The 16,301-nt window shown below is 37.5% G+C and overlaps 1 protein-coding gene across 1 annotated transcript in view; it reads left to right on the top strand.

Annotated features, from left to right (window-relative positions):
• Positions 1–2,933: 2,933 nt before the first annotated feature.
• LOC115840087 (zinc finger protein 25-like) overlaps positions 2,934–16,301 on the top strand; it is a 29,196-nt gene continuing 15,828 nt past the window's right edge. The window contains exons 1-3 of the mRNA XM_060301220.2: positions 2,934–3,088; positions 4,304–4,362; positions 6,290–6,441. Coding sequence (XP_060157203.1) covers positions 6,294–6,441 — 148 coding nt within the window. The 5' untranslated portion in view covers positions 2,934–3,088; positions 4,304–4,362; positions 6,290–6,293. The remainder of the gene's footprint in view (positions 3,089–4,303; positions 4,363–6,289; positions 6,442–16,301) is intronic.

The following is a 16,301-nucleotide window of genomic DNA, read 5'->3' as shown; positions in this document are numbered from 1 at the left end:
CTGTGACTCCAACTAATAGACTAATCCTGAACAGAAAACCAAGAGCAGAGTAAAGGGATTTTTATTTCTTTTTCCCTACTGTCAACACAGCATCTAGAATAATAGGTGTCACACAGCAGGTTTTATGAATACACAGAAAAGATATTTCATATATAATATATATAATATATATAATATATGAGATGAGATGTATATGTACTTTATCTCCGTTAGTAATCTTTACTTAAATTCAATTATGACTTATTTAATAAAGCTCCACCAGCCTTTTTGTACTTATTACTTTTAATTCATTAGAGAGGTGTATTAGTTTGCTAGGTCTGCCATAACAAAATGGTGCAGACTAAGGGCTCAAGCAACAGAAATATATTTTCTTACAGTTAGAGAGTCTAGAAGTTCATAATCAAGGTGTCCTTAATTTTGGTGTCTTCTGTGGAATCTCTCCTTGGCTTGCAGGTGGTTGTCTCCTTTTTTAAATTGAAATATATTTGACATATAACATTATGTAAATTTAAGTTGTAAAACATGTTGATTTGATAGGTTTATGTATTGTAGTATGATTGCTGTTGTAGGGACAATCAGCACCTTGATCATGTTACATGATTATCTTTTTTTTTTTTTTTTTTGGTGATTGGAATAATTAAGATCTAGTCTCTTAGCAAGTTTGATGATTACAATACAATATTGTTGTTTGTATTCACTATATTGTGCTTTAGATCTCTGGGACTTTTTTAGTGTTGCCCTCTTATTGTGTCTTCATATGGTCTTTCTTCTGTAGGTATGCATTCCTTGTGTATCCAAAGCTTCTTATAAGAACACCGGTTGGATTGGATTAGAGCTTACCTTAACAGCCTCATTTTAACTTAATTACTTCTCTGAAGGCCCTAACTCTGAATATAGTTACATAGTAGGGTACTCAGGCTTAGGGCTTCAACATATTAATTTGGAAGATGGGTACAATTCAGCCCATAATAGAGGACAAATTATGATAAAATTGAAAATGAGTAACTTGTCATTTTGTGCATGAAAATCCAAGACTATTAATATTAAAATTAGTTAAAAAATAAATTAGAGGATGAAGGAGAAAATATTGTTAATATATCAAAACAAGCATCTCTCCTATGTGCAAATAAATACTTGTTATACCATATGTGAGAGTGTTTTATTTACTGTAATAGGATTCAAATTGAAAGAACTTAATAAATGTTTACCTATATGTAAGTCTATATGAAGAAAAGTATTAACCTGCATAAGAGAGTTAAAGAAGAGAGAGGATATATAGTGGGCAGGATTATATTAGTGGCAGACAGGATAATGTCACTATTTCACTTTTGTAAAGATATCTTTTCTTGCAGGCATGCAGGGTGCAGCCCAGCAATGTAGTTCTAAATAGTTTGACCTGATGATATGATTACATTTTAATTAAGGGTCAAAATAAGCTGTAAATAAGTAGGAAAAAGGAAAGCTTGTATCTGAAAAATGTATTTGTGTGGTGTACTGCACTGAATAAAGTTGAGGCTAATTAACATTGGTTATATTTGGGAAGGAGATGGAGAGTGGGAACTTCCTCCAATTATCCCATCAAGCACTACTCTTTTGATGAAACTGATCTTGTGTTTTTGTATAATTTAAAACAAAATGTTGAAATATATTTATATACATTAAAGAACACAGGAAATACTCCATAAAATGTTGAAAGAATAATGATTTTTCAACAGCCTTGCTCAGATCAGAATTGGTGGTGTATGAAAAAAATACTTGCAAAGTATATTGAGTATTTTGCTAGGCCTATGTCATGAGGAGGGCCATCTAATTTGCATAAAACAAACATGGTTGGGCTATCAGTGCATTATACTGTCATATTTAGATTTAGTGTTAGAAGGTCAGGCATTTTTACCTAGAAAATCATTGCCAAATGCAAGTTCATGTACCTGATGCACAGTAAGGCCAAACAGACCAAAACATTGATGTTTGGAGCAGGTAAAGATTTACTGCAGTGGTCAAGCAAGGAGAATGAACAGGTGGCTCATGCTCAAAAGACCTGAACTCCTAGATGATTTTGAGGAAAGAGTTTTAGAGGCATATTTAGGGTCGGAGCCTGCATGGTATCTACTTTGGTTGGTGATGAGGTGACTGGGTGCTCTTCAGGAATATTGTGCTCAACCTGAAGTTACCATCCTCCTGCAGAGAGGGGGCTTTAGATCCTGCAGCAAAACTCAAAGATATTTTATGTATAATCCCTTGAAGAGGAACCAGGTCCCTGTTTTATAGCTGCAGTATTGTTTCTTGACTGCTTCTCTTTGCTTCTGCACTCCCTCCGTTCCCTGGTTAGTAACTGTTTGAATCTGTCCTTTGGAACTCAGCGATGGTCTAGGAGCTGAAACCTTTTTCCTACAAAGATGCAAGGGACAGGGAAGGGCTTTTGTATCCAGAAGAGCCCTGTAGCGTCCTACTTGGTTTCAAAATTGCAGTAAATGAAAAAGAAGTCTGTCCCATTATGACTAAACCAGTGAACTCACTTTTGAGAAAATACGCTATTTGTCTTTCACAAAGGACGCCCCCTTGATGCCAAGTAGGTTAATTAATGCAGAGACGGAAAATTCTATTCCATTAGGAGGATATTTTCTCGGGACTATCAGGATCTACCAATCTGGAGAATCTGGTATCAGTCATGACCTTTACCTGCTTGCCTTGGTACACCCACATAGGCCAGGTATGGAGATAGTTCAAGAACCACAGTGCGGAGAAACACCCAATCCGGGGTCTCGGAGAACCCAGGACCACGGAACAAGCATTTCCCCCGTATTTCTACTCTGCTGCAATAAATGGATTGCTCTGTTCAAGACACCCCAGGGCGCGGGGAGCGACGGGAAATGTAGTCTTTCTCCCTCCACAGCCCTCCTGGTTTCTGGGGCTTCCTCTGCGCCTGTGCAACATAGGCCCTGCCTCATCTCTTCCGCCCTCGCAGGCCTCGTGGTGTGAAGAGCCTGGAGCTTCGGCCCTCGCAGGTGCGGGATCTGCACGGTGGAGACGGGAACTTCGCGTGGCCCGGAGCTTTGCTGAGAGCGGCGTTCTCGTGGCGGGATACGGGGTACGTCTCGGGCCTTCTGGTCCAGGCGGGACTGCAGTGCCCGGGTCTGGCCTGGACGTCGGCCCTGGGAAGGTGGGTGGGGCGATCCCGGTTCGGGCCTTGTGGTCTCGGGGGCAGGTGGCGCTGAGACCCGTTAGGAGCGGGGACGGTGCTTGTGGGGATGGAAAGCCCGGCCCCGCCTGCATCTGACGGGGGGACGCCGGGGCGGACAGTGGGAGGGAAGGCGCGGTGGTCACGCTGGCCGTGAGCGGGCCAGAAAGCGCGGGCGGAGAGTGTACTGGGCAGCCCTGCTCTGGAGCGGGAGAGACCCGGTCAGTTACAGCCGTGTCACCGGTACTGTGGGCGGGAGAAGTAACCTGGGGACGAGTCAGGTCTGCAAAGGAGGCTATGAATAATGCCTGCTTCCTGGCGTTGTTCTTAGAATTCGATGTGGTGTCATTTGGAAAAAGAGGCAAGTGCCAGGTACTAACCGCCGAAAAAGTGACAGTAGATGTTGTTCAGAAGGCACTTTGTTCTTTTCCTTGGGTGGTTTACAGAAGCCTCCCAATTATCTCGTGATAGCGGTATGAGCATCTGCATTAAACACACGTTAAGCAAAAAGCAGATCTGAGTCTCAGGGTGGTGAGGTGGTCCTGAGTTTGAGAGCGCCTGTGACTTCTCCAGGCCCACCCGGAATGTGACAGAGCCAGGAGTCGAACAGTCGTTCATACCGTTCAGTCATCAGAAGAAACTTATCAAGAGTCCCTTTTGAGAAAATGCAGCCCACTTCAATAATGTTTTTAAAAATTGTCTTAAAGCTTGCCATCCTTTTTACTGGGCTTCCTGTGGATTTTCTAACTCCAGGGGTAAACAATATTGCTAGGAAAACAAAGTAAGGATGCAGGCAGTGTCTTTTCTTCTACTGTTAATTTTAATGAAACGTGTCGTTCTTTGGTGTATTTTAGTATGTTAGTTTTTTGTTTGTATTGTTTAAATTAGTAAAAAAAATTATTTTTACCAACTGAGAAGTGGTAGGTTTAAGCCCCATGATCATTTCAAACTGGAAGATGGACAAGTGGTGCTTCCACAGGGTACTTCCCTTGCCTTTTCAAGGGCCAAAGTGAGTCCTTAGGGAGGCTGCCCCTCAGCTGGGCTGCTGAGGTGATTGGGAGGTGAATGTAGGAACTATAAGGCAGGCCAGGTGTTCTGACCTTTTCCTCTTTCTGTCCCCCCCAGCTGAATCTTCACCATCCTCTACACTCTCCCAAGACCTACTGAAAATGAACATATCTGAGGTGAGCGCTTTATTCATCCCCCTGTTAGTGGTATGATAGATTCAACTCTTGATTTTAGATTGCTCTCAGATTCTGTTACACATCTTGTATCAGTGTAAGTTATTTCCCTTTTATAATCAGTTTTACTTGGGTCATGAATGTACCCTGAATTATATCGAATACCTTTTTGTATCTGTTGGAGTAAAGCTACAGCTTATTTTTTTTAATCTCCAAATATTAGAGGTAGCAAGTAGCTTAAATGGATTTTAGAATGTTAACTTACTCTTGAATTCTTGTATAGACCCTACTTGATAGTGGGTGTGAGCCTTTTTTGTTTTAAATTTGTAACTGACATCTTTTTGCTATTATCATATTTGAACTTTTATTCTGTATTCACATACTACATTACCCTATAATTTTGTTTTCTTATGTCCCTGACTAACTGTGGTATCTTGGTTATATTAGTCTTTGGGGCTCTTTCTGCTTTTTTCTCCTCTCCTCTTCTTTCCCTTCCCCCTTCCTTCTTTTATCCTTTCTCTCTCTCTCTCTCTCTCTCTCTCTCTGTCTCTCTCTGTGTCTATTTCATATGAGAAAATCATCTGTTATAGACTTCCTGAAACTCACCTCTAAAACTGGACTTTGTGAGTAGATCTGCTTTTTGTGTGTTGATGTAGATTACTGAGTCACTTTATTTAAACAGTCATGGATCTAGTCTGGTTTTCTATTTTTTTTATTATTTTCAGAGAAAATTGTACATTTTTGTCTGTTTTTGCAATGTATTTTCATGACCTTTTTGATAGTTTTCTCTTATATTTGTTGTTACATCAATAATTTCTGTTTTCATATATTTAAACTTTCTACTTAACACAGGGAATGCTGATCAGAAAACAACCAAACGTTGTTAACGGGTCGGCCCTGTCATAAATCTAGAATTTCAGAGCCTGCTGTTGGGCTTGGAAATTTGTACTGTTAGTGAGTTGAGGGAGTATGCACTCAACCATTTTGCTGGTTCCAACTTCAGTACACCAGCTGTCAATTTCTTTTTTAGATAGGTGATATATTCACGTGACTCTAAAATCTAAACAGAAAGCATATTCATTGAGGTCTTGATCAGTTTGAATTAATTATTTTTTGTGGTGGAAAGTATGAATCAAGGTTATTGTTATTATTTTTCTAATGGAGTTTTTTAGTCTAACATGATTTGTGTCAGAATATACTTTCTCCATTGAATTGCCCAGACACCTAAATTAAATAATTGTGTGTGTGCATTATGTTTGTATATATCATTTTTATACTTTTTCTTTTGATCTCTGTGTTTCATTTTCATTAATATCACACACTTTCTTTGTGTTAAGCTCTATGGTATGTCTTGAAATCAAGTAATATCAGTCCTCTGACTTTGTTCTTTTTCAAAACTGTTTTCATATTCTAGGTTGTTTGCTTTCTATGTAAATATTAGAATTAACTTGTGATTCTAAAAATCCTGGTAAGCTTTTGATTATGATTTCATTGAATCTATAGATTTCTTTGTGGAGAACTGACAATCTCCATCATACTGAATCTCCTAATCTATGAATTCAATATTTATCTCTGTTTACTAGGTTGTTTAGAGAATTTTGAGCTGAGAAAAGACATGACCTGACTTATAATTTAATAATAACTCTGAGAGTGGGCTCTAGTGAGATAGTGGTGGAAATAAATGATATAGCAGGACTTTCAGTAATCCTTTCAAGAAATGGTGATATTAGCAGTTGTACTTTGAAGTGATCAAATTTTGGATGGAATTTAAAGGCAGAGCCAAAACTCGGAAAATGCCTGCTTCCCTAGGACATCACAGATAATGTGTGTACTGTCAGATATTTTTGATTTTTCATAATGTGAAAAAATTTCAGTTTTCATCTTACATTCCAAAGGTATTATCCATGTCACCTAATTTTGAATTCTTCAGATTGATGAGAAATGTGCTTTCACAGACATCAGTGTCATTCAAGGACGTGACTGTGGAGTTTACCCTGGAGGAGTGGCAGTGTATGAGCTCTGCTCAGAGGACCCTGTACAGAGATGTGATGCTGGAGAACTACAGCCACCTTGTCTCATTGGGTGAGCCTACTTTATCATGCGACTGCCTACAGTGTATTTGATTTTCTGTTTCTTCTCCTGTTTTTTTAAAAAATCATCTATATTGAGGTATAATTAACAGAAAATAAAATTCAACAAGTTTCTATGTATAATTCAGTGACTTTTGAAAAATGTGTACGGCTATACCACCAAAATCATACAGGTATTTCTATCATGTGAAAATTTTCCTTATGGCCTTTCTCAGTCAGTCCTCTCTTCCCACCCATTTTATGATAATCACTGATCCTCTTTCTATTTCAATACTTTTGCCTTTTTTGAAAGTTCATATAAATGGAATCACACTTTATATACTGTCTGTATGGCTTCTTTCCCTTAGCATAATTCTTTGGAGATTCATGGATATTGTTGTGTGTGTCTGTATTTATTCTTTATAGTGATGAGTAATGTTTCGTTCTTTGGCGTGTATTTTCAGTTGTTGATAAGACATGAGGTCCTCTTTGCTTTGGTGCTATCATAAGCAAAGGTGCTATGAATATTTAAGTCCAAGTCTGTGTGTGGCTATGTTTTCATACCTTTGTGTAAAGACCCTAGTTGTTGTTTCCTGGGTCTTATGTATACCTACAGGAAAACCTGGTTTTATCGTGCTTTACTTTATTGGGCTTCTCAGCTGTTACTTTTTGTTACAAATGGAAAGTTTGTGGCAGCCCCTTGGGTCCAACCACGTCTATTGCTGGCAGTTTTCAAACAGCATTTGCTCACTTTGTGTCTCTGTGTCATGTTTTGGTAATTCTCACATTTCAAACTCTTTCATTGTTATACTCGTTATGGTGATCTGTTGTAATTGTTTTGGGGCACCATGAATTGCACCCGTATGAGATGGCAAACTTGATTGATAAATATGTGTGTGTTTTGACTGCTCCGCTGACTGGCCATTCCCCCATCTCTCTCTTTCTCTTCAGGCCTCCTATTTCCTGAGACATAATAATATTGAAATTAGGCCAATTAATAACCCTGCAATGGCTTGTAAGTGTTCAAATGAAAGGAAGAGTTACATGCCACTTACTTTAAATTAAAAAATAGAAATTATTAGTAAGGAAGGCATGTTGAAAGCCGAGAGATTCTGAAAGCTAGGCTGATTGCACCAGTTAGCCAAGTTGTGAATGCAAAAGAAAAGTTCTTGAAGGAAAATGAAAGTGATAACTCGAGTGAACACATGAATGATAAGAAAGTGAAACAGCCTGATTACTGATATGGAGAATATTTTAGTGTCTTGGATAAAAGGTCAAACAACATTCCCTTAAGCCAAAGTGTAATCCAGGGCAAGGTCCTAACTCTCTTCAATTCTGTAAAGGCTGAGAGAGGCAAGCAACCTGCAGAAGAGTTTGAATCTATTATAGGTTGGTTCATGAGGGTTAAGGAAAGAAGCCATCTCTATAAGATGAACGTGCAAGGGGGAGCAGCAAGTGCCGATGGAAAAGCTGCAGCAAGTTATCCAGAAGATCTAGTTAAGATGATTAATGAAGGTGGCTACATGACACAACAGAGTTTTAATGTAGATGAAAGATGTAGATCTTCTATTGGAAAAAATGCCATCTAGGACTTTCATACGTAGAGAGGAGAAGTCAATGCCTGGCTTCAAAGCTTCAAGGACTCTCTTGTTGCGAGCTAATGCAGCTGGTGACTTTAATTTAAATCCAGGGCTCATTTACCATTCCAGGAATTCTAGGGGCCTTAGGAATTATGCTGAATTTACTTTGCCTGTGCTCTGGAAATGAAACAACGAAGCCTGGATGACAGCACATATGTTGACAACATGATTTACTGAGTATTTTAAGCCTATTGTTAGACCTACTGCTCAGAAAAAAGATTTCTTTCAAAACATGCTCATTGGTTATGCACCTGGTCACTCAAGAGCTCTGATGGAGATGTACAATGTGATTAGTATATTTATGCTTGCTAACACAACATCCATTCTGCAGCCCATGTGTTGAGTTGTTTTGGCTTTCAAGTCTTATTATTTAAAAAATATATTTTGTAAAGCTATGGCTGCCATAGATAATGATTCCTCTGTGGGTCTGGGCAGAGTCAATTGAGAACCTTCTGGAAAGGATTGACCATTCTAGATGACATTAAGAACATTTGTGATTCATGGGAGGAGTTTACAATATCAGCCTGAACAGGAGTTTGGAAGAAGTTGATTCCAGTCATTATGGATGACTTTGAGGGGTTCCAAACTTGAGTGTAGGAAGTGACTGCAGATGGGTGGAAGAAGCAGAAGAATCAGAATTAGAAGCAGATCCTGAAGATGTGACTGAGCTACTGCAATCCCATGATAAAAATTTAATGGATGAGGAGTTGCTTCTTGAAGGAGCAAAGAAAGTGGTTTCTTGAGATGGAATCTACTGGTGAAGACACTCTGAAGATCCTTCAAAGGACAACAAAGGATTTAGAATATTACACATTTAGTTAATAAAGTAGTAGCAGGGTTTGAGAGGATTGACTAGTTTCGAAAGAAGTTTTACTGTCTGTAAAATGCTGTCAATTCGCTTTGCATATTACGGAGAAATAATTCATGAAAGGAAGAGTCAATTGATGTGACAAACTTCATTGTTGTCTTGTTTTAAGAAACTGCCACAGCCACCCCAGCCTTCAGTAACCACCACCATTAATAGTCAGCAGCATCAACACTGAGGCAAACCCTCCACCAGCAAGATTACCATGCACTGCAGGCTCAGTGATGGTTAGCATTTTTTAGCAATAAAGTGTTATTTTAAATTAAGATATGTACATTGTTTTTTAAGACATAATGCTGTTGCAAACTTACTAGTCTATTCTGTGTGTAAACACAGATTTTCTATGTATTGGGAAACCAAACAATTTGTGCAACTCACTTTATTGTGATATTCACTGTATTGCTGTGATCTGCAACCACACCTGCAGTGTCTCTGACATATGCCTGTATATGAAGAAGAAAACAATAACTGCCAAATGTTTTTAAAGTGCATGTGTCATTTACGTGGGCATTAGTAACTTATAGTAATTCTTGTTGCTCCAAATATTCACCATCATTTTGTGTTGTAAACCCGATGAGTTTTTATCCTTTTAGTGGGGGTCTGTTGTATCTACTTGGGTTTCATTTATCATTTCTCTTTGACTAATGACGATGAACAACTTTTGTATGCTACTTGTTCATTCACATAGCTTTTAAAAAAGTAAGTTCAGATCCTTAGCCCATTTGTTTTGTTGAGTTTTTCAGCTTATAATTCAGTTGAAACAGTTCTTTATACAATCTTGATAAGATACACTTTTATATACACTTTTATAAGATACACATGTTGAAAATTTTTTCTCCTAATCTGTGGTTGATCTTTTTAGTTGTGAAACAGTTGGGCAAAAGGTTTTCATGTTGATGAAGTCCAATCTATCATTTCCTTTACTTTCCTATTCTATTCCCCCCACCCCTGTTTCATAATTTGCCTAACAGAGGTTATTCAGATTTTCTCCTCTGTTTTTTTCTAGAAATATCCTTGGTTTAGATTTTACATTTAAGTCTTTGACTTTTTCCGGTTAATCTGTGTAAATGGTGTGAAATATAGATTGTGATTCATTTTTGCAGCTAAAGGTCTGCTTGGCTCACTGGTTATCCTTTTCCTATTCAGTTGCCTTGGCACCTTTTGAAATAAATTGTACATATATGCATAGGCTTCTCTCAATATCATTCTGGTTTATTGATCTAAATACCTATCTTAATAGGTATGCACTATTTGACTAGTGCACTAGTCATGCACTATTTTGATTAATCTGTCTATGCAGTAAGTTTTTACATCAGAAGGAATAAGTCCTCTTAACTTTTTCTTTTGGCTATTACAGTTTGTTTTTCTTTCCCTATAAATTTTAAAAAATTTTATTTTTTCTGGAAACCCTAGTGGTGTTTTATAAGGATTGTGTTGAATGTTTAGAAGATTTGGGGGAAAATTTACATCTAATAATATTGAATTTTCTGATGTGTGAACAATGTCCTTACTTTTCCTTAGCATTTAATGTTCCTTTGCAGTGTGTTACAGTTTTCACTTACGTGTCTTCAGCCTTTTTTGTGAGATGTATCCTTAAATCTTTTGATGCTATCTGTAATGATACTTTTAAAAACTTCAATTTCCAATTTTTTTTTGGATTTAAGTAGAATTATAATTCATGTTCATTGATGTTGTTTATCTCTGTTTTGCTAACTTCACTTGTTACTTCTACTAGATGTCTTGAAGATTCCTTAGACTATTTTATATATTAAATAATATGATTTGTAAATAAAGATATTTTTCTAATCTCTATGCATTTTAATTTCTTTTTTGAACAGGCCAGGATTTAATGTGAAGAATTTATTTATTATTTACAACTAAGTATGATGTTAGTCATAGGCCTTAAATAGTTGTTCATTGTCACCTATTTCTTTTCTTTCTATTCCTAGTGCTGTAAAATTAATATCATTTCTTCCTTAAAAGTTCATACTAGAATTCATTACAGAAGCAATCTGGACCTGGAATTTTCTTTGTTGGAATTTTTTTTTTAATAACAACTTGATTGAGGTAGAATTCTTGTACCAAAAGTTCACCCTTTTAATTTACACAATTCAGTATATATATATCTTGTGTGTGGGGGGGGGGCGGGTATGCGGGCCTCTCACTGTTGTGGCCTCTCCCGTTGCAGAGCACAGGCTCCAGACGCACAGGCTCAGCGGCCATGGCTCACGGGCCTAGCCGCTCCATGGCATGTGGGATCTTCCCAGACTGAGGCAGGAACCCATGTCCCCTGCATCGGCAGGCAGACTGTCAACCACTGTGCCATCAGGGAAGCCCCACAATTCAGTATTTTTTAATATGTTCACAGAGATATGGAACTATCACCACTATTTAGTTTTAGTATATTTTCATCACCCCAAGAAGAAACCCTAATCTACTAATCTACTCTATGTCTATAGAGATTTGCCCATTTTGGAGGTTTCATATAAGTAGAATACAAAATATATAGCTTTTTCTGAGCGGCTTCTTCTACTTAGCATGATCTTTTTTTTTTTTATTTTGCGGTACGCGGGCCTCTCCCTGCTGTGGCCTCTCCCATTGTGGAGCACAGGCTCTGGACGCGCAGGCCCAGTGGCCATGGCTCACGGGCCCAGCCGCTCCACGGCATGTGGGATCCTCCCAGACCGGGGCACGAACCCGTGTCCCCTGCGTCGGCAGGTGGACTCTCAACCACTGCGCCACCAGGGAAGCCCAGCATGATCTTTTTAAGGTTCATCAGTGTTATAATATGTATCCGTAATGAAATTCAATTTCTGGTTAAGTAGTATTTGATTTTATGGCTATATCACATTTTTTTTTCCGTTGGTGGGCTTTGGGTTGTTTCCATTTTGACTGTTAATGAATAATGCTGCTAGACCAGTTGTGTTTTTGTGTGCACATAGTTTTCCATTCTACTTTGTATATACTTAGCGTAGAATTACTGGGTGATATGGTAACTCTGTTTTAACAATTTTAGGAACTGCCAAAAGAACTTCTCAAAGCAGTGGTACTTCTTTTACCACCCCACCAGCAATGAATGAGGGTTCCTGTTTTTCCACATGTACCTGCATAATTGTTACTGTCTGTTGTTTTTTTTTTAGCCCTCCTAAAAAAGTGTAGTGTGAAGTGGGATTTCATTATAGTTATGAGTTGTATCTCTCTAATTTTGAGCATTTTAATGTGTTAATTGCTTATTAGCTGTTTGTGTATATTCCTTGGAGAAATGTCTGTTCACATCCCATTCTCCATTTATAAGTTGGGTTATTTGTCTTCATTGTTGACTTTTAAGATTTTTTAATATAATCTGGATGCAAGTCTCTATCAGTTATATGTTTTGTAAATATTTTCTTCCATTCTATGAGTTGTCTTTTCACTTTTTACATGGAGCTCTTTGAATCGCAAAAGTTTTTTATTTTGATAATATCCAGCTGGACTATTTTCTCTTTTCCTCTTTTTTGTCAAATCTCAGAAAACTTCGCCTAACTCAAAGTCAAAAGCATTTACTCCTATTTTTTTCTGTATATTTTATAATTTTTTTCTCTACATTCAGGTCTGTTATTCATTTTGAGTTAATTTTTATAGATGGTATGTGTTACAACTTTATTCTTTTGCCTGTGAATAGTGAAGTGTTTTCCAACATCATTTGTTGAAAAGACTATATTTTTCTGATTGAATTGTAGCCCCCTTGTTGAAATGCAGTTGTCCATAGATGTAAGGGTTTATTTCTGTCCTCTCACTTCTATTCCATTGGTCTCTATTTTTATTTTTATAATGTTTATTCTCACACCAGTACTACCTTAATAGTATAGTATGATATTGTGATTTATAATAAGAAAGAAAATTTGGTCTTCATCCCTTTTCCTGGCACAGAGTTCTAAATCCCTTGAGATTTCCTAAATGTAAGAGAGATTGAGGTGTCTTTTGTTATTGGTAACAAGCCCCTTTCAACCATGCCGTAGTTCATGTTAATGAGGTAGCATTTGGAAACCCCCTGAGGATGTAGGCTTGTTGCCAGGAATACCAATCAAGTGATTTGAGGGTTGGGACATTCAGGCCCACCCCCAGACCTCCAGGGCTTGACGTAATTACTAACAACAGTTATTCCTACATAATGAAATCTCCATAAAAATTTCTGAACTCTAGGGTTCAGAGAGCTTTGTTGTTGGTGAACACTTGTAGGTGGTGGGAGGCTGATGCTCCTGGACAGGGCATGGAAGCTTTGCCCTATGCAGCTTTTTTGTCTGGCTGTTTCTGAGTTGTATGCTTTGTAATAAACCTGGCAATCTATTAATAGTAAGCAAACTGTTTTCCTGAGTTCTGTGAGCCATTCTAGCAAATTAAACCTGAGGACCAGGATGTGGGAACCTCCTATTTATAGCTAGCTGGTCAGAAGCACAGGTAGCAACCTGGACTTGTAATTGACATCTAAAGTGTGAGGAGAGGCAATCTTGCGGGACTGAACCCCTAGCCTGTGGGATCTGATGCAAACTCCAAGTAGATATGTCAGAACTGAATTGAATGTAGGACACCTTGCTTGTATTGCAGTTGCCTGGTAGTGGGAAAAACCTCTACACATTCAGTGACCAGCAGTGAAGTAGTATTGAGAATACAGAAGTATTTTGTGAGTAGAGACAGTAATATAGATGAGAAACAGGAGTGTTTTCTATAACAGAGTAATTGAAATTGAATAGTGTGAGCCCTCCAAGTTTTTTCTTTATCAAGGTTGTTTTAGCTATTTTGGGTAACTTGCATTTCCATAATTTTAGGATTGGTTTGTCAATTTCTGTAAAAGAGTAGAGCTGAGATTTTGAGAGGGTTCGACTGTAGCTCAACTCCTGGAGTATTGCCATCTTGACAACTTTAATTCTTCTGATCCATGAACATTGAGATTATCAGTCTTTCCATTTATTTAGGCCTTTTAAAATTTATTGCAATGATATTTTGTTGCTTTAAATGGGCAAGGTTTATACTTTTGTTAAAGCTATTCTAAGTATTTTATTCTGTTTGATGCTATTGTAAATGGAATTGGTTTCTTTATTTCATATTTGGATTGCTCATTGCTAGTACATAGAAATACAGCTGAGTTTTGCATATTTATCTTGTATTCTGCAACCTTGATGAACCTGGTTATTAACTTTCAGAAGTTTACTTATTTATTTCTGGATACCTTAGGATTTTCTATACTGATTTGGTTTACCTTGCCCTTCCTTTCTTTGCTGTTTTATGATAAAATTTAAGCTCATGAATTGAGACTTGGTTTTGCTTTATTATTTTTATTTATTTATTTTTAATTAATTATTTTTGGCTGCGTTGGGTCTTCGTTGCCACATGCAGCCTTTCTCTAGTTGCAGTAAGCGGGGCCTACTCTTCGTTGTGTTGTGTGGGCTTCTCGTTGTCGTGCGCGGGCTTCTCATTGCGGTGGCTTCTCTTGTTGCGGAGCACGGGCTCTAGGCGCACAAGCTTCAGTAGTTGCGGCATGTGGGCCCAGTAGTTGTGGATCGCAGGCTCAGTAGTTGTGGCACATGGGCTTAGTTGCTCTGCAGTGTGTGGGATCTGCCTGGATCAGGGCTCGAACCCGTGTCCCCTGCATTGACAGGCGAATTCTTAACCACTGCGCCACCCGGTTTTGCTTTTTTAATGTAAGCATAAGGCACTATATTTTCCTTTGAAAACTGCTTTAGCTGCATCACACAAGTTTTGATGTTGTGTTTTTATTTTCATTTAATCCAAGATATTTTTTAAAATGTCCAGTGATTTCTTGTTTGATCCATTGGTTTTGTAGAATTTGTTTACTTTCCAACTATTTGTTTCATAATTTCTTATTGTTATAATTTTTATATCCTTTGTTTGTGTGTCACTCTGGATAATATTTCATGCATGGTTCAGTCTTACTGAATGTATTGAAATTTGTCTTAGGGCCTAGCATATGATCCTGGGGAATGTTCCATATGTGACTGAAAAGAGTACTTTTTCTTGATGGGGATTAGTTCCAGTGGGCTGATCATATTGCTGAAGGCTTCTATATCCTTTTAATATCTTATCTACTTGTTTTATTAAATATTGAGAAAGGAATGTGAGTATCTAAGTATAATTTGTGTGTTATCTTTCTTAACAAGATTTGCTTCAGGCATTTTGAAGCTCTGTTTTTAAGTGGCAAAGCACTTAGGATTGTTACATCCTCCTGATGAATTTTCCCTTTTAGCATTTTCCATTGTTTATTTTTATTCCTGGTAGTATTTCTTTTCCTGAATTTTGTTTGATACTGTATAGTCAGTCAGACTATCATTTGCTTATTGTGTGCTTCGTGTGATATATAGTTTTTCTGTCCTTTTATTTCTAACTTGTGTCTTTACATTCACAGTCAGTTTCTAAGAGAGTATGTTTGTTTTACTTTTTATTAGCTCTGACAATTTTTGTGTTTTAGCAAAATGTTCATATCACTTATATTTAATACTATCTTTGTGGTTGAATCTGAAACCTTCTTGCTGTTTACCTTCTAGTTTTTTGTCTTTTTTTCCCCCCTCTTTCCTACCTTCTCTGTGATTAACTCGTTCCCCCCCACCCCCACCTTTTTTTTTTTTCTTTGGCTGCACTGTGTGGCATGCAGGATCTCAGTTCCCTGACCAGGGATTGAACCTGGGCCCTCAGCAGTGAAAGCACAAGTCCTAAGCACTGGACCACCAGGGAATTCCCTTAACTACTTATTTTTAATGAATCTCCTTTAACCACTTTTGGCTTCTGAGATATACTTGTTTGTATTTTTAGTGGTTTCTAAATATACATCTCTGAAGTGTCAGTCTGCCTTCAAATATCTTGTTACTTCAACTTTGTTATTACAGAATATTTTCCTTTTCTGTCTTTCATCCTTTGTGTTCTTGTTGTCATTTATTTTACTTCTACATATCTTATAATCCACATAATACCTTGTTTTCTTCTTATAAAATGTTATTTGCACTTTAATATATTTTTAAAACAAGAACAATGTGTTTTATTTATATATTATCCATTTACTTTTCTCTTTATTTCTTTTGTGTAGATTCATATTTACACTTGGTATAATTTTTTAAAATCCAGATGACTTAACTTTTCTTTTAGATCTGGTCAGCTGGCAATGGGTTTTATTTATTCATTTGTCTAAAAGTGTCATTTATATCTTTGCATAAGTACTAGCACTTTGAGTTTGCTCAGGATTCCAGACACTGGTTTGGGGAGACAAGAGGAACCTAAATTGATTGGGGCAGGTGAAAGTTAATACTTAATTTTAGGTCCTTTATTTAGCAGAGAAAGTTAGTAAGAATAATGTACTGAATTTGTAAGATAAGCATGAAC

The sequence above is a fragment of the Globicephala melas genome, chromosome 6, assembly GCF_963455315.2.
Source record: "Globicephala melas chromosome 6, mGloMel1.2, whole genome shotgun sequence".
Taxonomy (NCBI): Eukaryota; Metazoa; Chordata; class Mammalia; order Artiodactyla; family Delphinidae; genus Globicephala; species Globicephala melas.
The sequence above is the reverse complement of the archived record's forward strand: the minus strand, read 5'-3'. Positions and strand labels throughout refer to the sequence as shown.